The sequence below is a fragment of the Palaemon carinicauda genome, chromosome 14, assembly GCF_036898095.1.
Source record: "Palaemon carinicauda isolate YSFRI2023 chromosome 14, ASM3689809v2, whole genome shotgun sequence".
Taxonomy (NCBI): domain Eukaryota; kingdom Metazoa; phylum Arthropoda; class Malacostraca; order Decapoda; family Palaemonidae; genus Palaemon; species Palaemon carinicauda.
Genome location: NC_090738.1, coordinates 100,880,155 through 100,885,154, shown reverse-complemented (window position 1 = coordinate 100,885,154; position 5,000 = coordinate 100,880,155). Strand labels below are relative to the sequence as shown.

Sequence of the window (5,000 nt, the reverse complement as noted above, 5' to 3'; positions counted from 1 at the left end):
CACGAAAGTTCACTTAACTCCTTGGTTTATAACTAAGCCGTAATATGAATAGTCATTTTACATCATTGGCATTTCATTTTATCTTTTTTAGGAGCTAATATCTCTATCTAAAGTGTTTTACAAAGAATTATAGTTTCATTTCAACACACTGCAATTTAATAAAAATTTACACATTACAAAACAATTCAATAATTTAAATATTATTCCGATTACTTTCATACAACTTTTATACGAAAAATTTTTCCATTAGCAAAATATGCGAGATAAAAATCTGTGACTTTCAATCGTCAAACTGTCAACAAGTTTCAAAAATAAGAAACTTTTATTTTGCTCCAAAAACTGGATTGATTTCCTGTTGTGCGATAAACGTTTTCCTCGTCACCCCCAGAGATTCTGTTTCCTTTTGCCCTATTTTGTTCTATCAGATTTTCTGAAATGTTTCGCTGTATTTTTAGTCATTCGATCTTTCTTTTTACATTTCGTTTTATCATCCAAAAGTAATCAACAGAATTAATTGTGAAATCTTGAACGAATTTGATTATGAAATCTCGGAAACTTGCGTCCTGATATAAATTCCTTTGTTTTTGTTTTTATCCATATCTCTTTTTTCCATCGTATTGCTTCGAGAGATCTACCAACTTATCTTGCAATATACTTTTTTTTTTTTTCATGTGTGGTCATATGCTAATTGCACTTGATTTCTTCCTTTCTCAGAGGCAAAGGATTTTATTTTCGCCCACACTTATATCCATGACTTTTAAAATTGATTTTATTAGTTTCTCTGATCATCATTCACAATATGCAAATTTTCTTTTCATTCTATCTGTTTTCCACCAACCATTACTTCATCTCTATTTGGATGGTACAATGCCCTCGAGTAAAATCCTTTCATCAAAATACTATTATCTCTCTCTCTCTCTCTCTCTCTCTCTCTCTCTCTCTCTCTCTCTCTCTCTCTCTCTCTCTCTCTCTCTCTCTCTCACTTGATAAGTACAATATTCATTAATGACGATTAGATTATACTTAATGCAAAAACGTCTTTCCAAAACTTCTGGGTAAATATCACAAGAGAGTGTACTGTGTAAAAGTTAAGTGTTCAACTATGCTTTCCTTAAGATATTTACAAATGTATACCTTCTTCGAAAATATTATAATCTTATTGAATGCAGTTTTTTAAAAATGTAATGGTATTCAAACGATAATTCTGTCTAAAAAAAAAAAACTTCATATTCTTATACATGAACAATTACATTAACCAAAGATTCGAAAAGAAAAAATTGAATGATTGTTTTCCTTAGTACATTAAACCATCATGAAAATCTTGAACTATTTACAAACTAATACTTGGGAGTGATTTATTCACATATACATATGTTACACCCAATCTGTGAAATTGCCGATTTCAAGAAGTGGGCTAACCACTTACCCATTTCATGAAGTGGGCTAACCACTTGCCCATTTCATGAAGTGATCAAACCACTTGCCCAGTTCATGAAATGGGCAAGTGGTTAGCCCATTTCATGAAATGGGCAGTTTCATGCATGAATCTTAAAATTTGTTCCAAATTAGTTGTTAAACAAGAAAAAGTTGTTTTAAAGTCTTTTATTAAGTGTTGTAATACAAACACTTTTAACATAATATATGATGGCATTTTCAGAATATCTTGTATAACTCCTTCAAGCTTTATTCATGGAAGAACAAATAGCAAGTTGTGCTGCCTTATGATCTACTGAATATGAGAAGACTGTTATTGCCATTTTGAAGAGAGGAAAGACTGGACAGACGCTTAAAAGAGAACACTACCACATCTTGCAAACTTTTCTTATTGCCTCCTTTGGTGAAATAAAAACAGTTAAAGAGAAAAATGGAAAATATATGGCAACTAAAAAATCAGTCGAGGGAATTATCCAACAAGCCCACATCAACACCGGCCATGGTGGCGAAAAGAAGACTTGCAAGGAGGTGTGTGAACAATATGGAAATATTCCAAGATCAATTGTGTCACTATATATCATGCATTATGAGCGCAGTGTTGAAAAGTGTTGCAGAAAAGAAATGGCAGCAGGAGTTGTAGTCAGAACACTGTCCGTAAGAGATCTCAATGAAAGAGGACAAGTAGATCTGGTTGTCATGCAGACTATGAAGGATGGAAGTTATCGCTTTATTCTGCACTATATGGAGTATCTAACGAAGTTTCATGTGATTCGTCCACTGAAATCAGAGACAGCAGCTTAGGTTGCCAATGAATTTCTTTCCATCTTCTTGGATATAGGTGCACCACACATCCTTCAGTCTGACAATGGACGTGAATTTACAACTGAAGTGATCCAAGAACTTGCCTCACTATGGCCTAAACTCATCTTAGTAAATGGGCGTCTTCGGCATCCCTAGAGTCAGGGATCTATTGAAAGAGGTAATGGGGATATGAAACTCAAGCTCATGGCATGGATAGGAGACAATAATTGTGCTAAATGGAGTTATGGGGTCCGTTTTGGTCAGTGGGCCATGAACAGTTCATATCATGAGGCAATCAAGATGACTCCCTATCAAGCGCTCACTAGCAACAAGCCAAGATGTGGTCTTAAGTCAAATTTACCAGATGCATTCATCAGCAAAATATCGTCTGGTATTGAAGAAGAACTTGAAAGGCTTATAGAAGTTCCACTTACCGGAGAGTCAGCTCGGGATGACTTAATATCAGTTGACCCTGAATGTGAACGTGAACCACATCCAGTTGCAGACTCTCAGCAGCAACCTGCTATGGAACAAGAAAATATCTCAACCGAAGTACTGCATCCAGCAAAACAGGCAAGAAAGGAAACTGAGTATGGTCTTTAAAAGCAAGCTCAACAAATGTTAGCACGCAGCTCTAGATCAATGCGAGCAGTTGATGTTGGAGACAATGTGTCTGTACCGGTGTGTCAATTTGACAGTAGTAAAGGAGACCCCCCCCCCCTAACATAGTAGGTGTTGTATTTGCAGTTGAAGACAGTGGTTACGTGATTGGCACAAAAAGTGGAATTATCAATGGTAAACTTGCCAGAAATCAATTCGAATTTGTTCAGTACAAAGGACTTTTGCCTGAAGATATCCCCAAACAACAGTTAAGTATTCGCGAACTAGTTCGAGCAGGAAGTGTGTGCGGAGGCCAAGGATACCAGAGATGTCTTTGCAGGAGCAATTGCTTGTCAAAGCGGTGTTCTTGTTTGAAAGCTAGCCTTCGATGCAACAGTGCTTGCCACAGCCACAAATCATGTGACAATGTTGACAAATAATTACTGTAAATTTGTTTGACATGTATGACCATTGCTTACATATACGTGAAATTTGTCTATATTTTTAACGATTAAAACAGCTGTTTAAAAAAAATTGTATTTTATTTTATTAATTTTTTTTTTTTTTTAAACTTACAGTAATTTGTATTAGATTTTCTTATTATGACCCAATACTAATATATATATATATATATATATATATATATATATATATATATATATATATATATATATATATATATATATATATATATATATATATATATATATATATATATATATATGTTTGTGTATGTCCGTATTTATTGCTGTTCAGTTTTAGTAAAATTTCTTTCACTAAGTTGTGTTTAAAGTAGCTTATTTTATCAAGTAAAGTCTTTCGTGTTGGTTAGTTTTTCCCCCTTCCTACACAAATACTTAATGGTCGTTATAGCGATCGTTTATTTGAAATTCTCTGAATAATATTGCATGACATTGAAGTGTAGAAAGATTTGATCTTGGAGCAGCAGCGTGAAATTCATATAAATAAAAAGGTTCTTTTTGTACCAAAGATATATTTTCATGCATCATGGCTGCCACATCATGAAATGGGTACAGGTTCATTTGCCCATTTCATGAAGTGGGCTAATCACTTTCCCATTTCATGAACTGGGCAAGTGGTTTGCTCACTTCATGAAATGGGCAAGTGGTTTGCTCACTTCATGAAATGGGCAAGTGGTTAGCCCACTTCATGAAATGGGCAATTTCACAGATTGGGTGTAACACATACATCATTAATGATGTTTTCAGTAAACTCTTGCAAATATCAAAATATGCATGTAACATTGCATAAAACTATAAACTTGATTTTCTCCCCTGATATATCATCAAAGTTTCAGGAATTGCAAAATCATTTCGCTGTTTGAGAATTATCGCAATTATCAAAAACATCAATCATTCTATAACAAAGTTATTTTTTATTTGTTTTCCAGTAAGAGATTGGGTTAAAGGGAGGGTATTTCTGTAATTCTTTTGAAATACAGCCTTCGATTGCATTACAGAACAATTGATAAAACTGTGAAATAGTTAATCTTATGCACACAGAAGTGGTTGCAAACTTATAAAAAAAGATTATAAATTCTCTCATGTCATCATTTTTATTCAGTATCTGAAAACCTATAGTTTTTCTTTGTAGTCTCCGCATAGATCACACTCGGTTGACACATGAGTTTTTGATGACTAGCGAACACTGGCCATACTGCGAAGACTATTTGGTACCCCTGAAATAGATTTATGATTGGGGCTCGAAGTGAGGATGGCAGGTTCATCCTTGGCAAGATTCTTGGTCAGGATGCGTTGTACTAAGCTAGCGGTACTTTTAGGTTGATTTCAGAAGCAGGAATTCCTATTTGCTTTTATGGTTTGGATTAAATATCCTTTTATTCTTTGTTTATATTAGACGATATAGACGTCAATGACCTCCGATATCAAGATGCCAGAAAACCTCAAATCAATCAATCAATCTCTTTATAACTTAAAGATTATTTGGTTAAGCTGTGTATAGTATCTTTATTTCAAACAAATTAAAAATAAAAATTGAGTCATCTTAAAAAAGAAAAGATCTATAGAAGTGACGTCAAGAAAAAAAAATCATAAGACTAATTTTACTATTCAGAGAAACTCGAGGTTATTGGATTCTACACAGCATATGTACGCTGCTTGGAGCATGCAATCATTCAACAATTA

At 34.0% G+C, this 5,000-nt stretch overlaps 1 protein-coding gene across 1 annotated transcript in view; it reads left to right on the top strand.

The window, feature by feature from the left end:
• The window catches only part of LOC137652903 (KRAB-A domain-containing protein 2-like), a 36,076-nt gene extending 33,841 nt beyond the window's left edge, over positions 1-2,235 (top strand). Inside the window, exon 2 of the mRNA XM_068386300.1 lies at positions 1,853-2,235. Coding sequence (XP_068242401.1) covers positions 1,853-2,235 — 383 coding nt within the window. The remainder of the gene's footprint in view (positions 1-1,852) is intronic.
• The last annotated feature ends 2,765 nt before the right edge of the window (positions 2,236-5,000 follow it).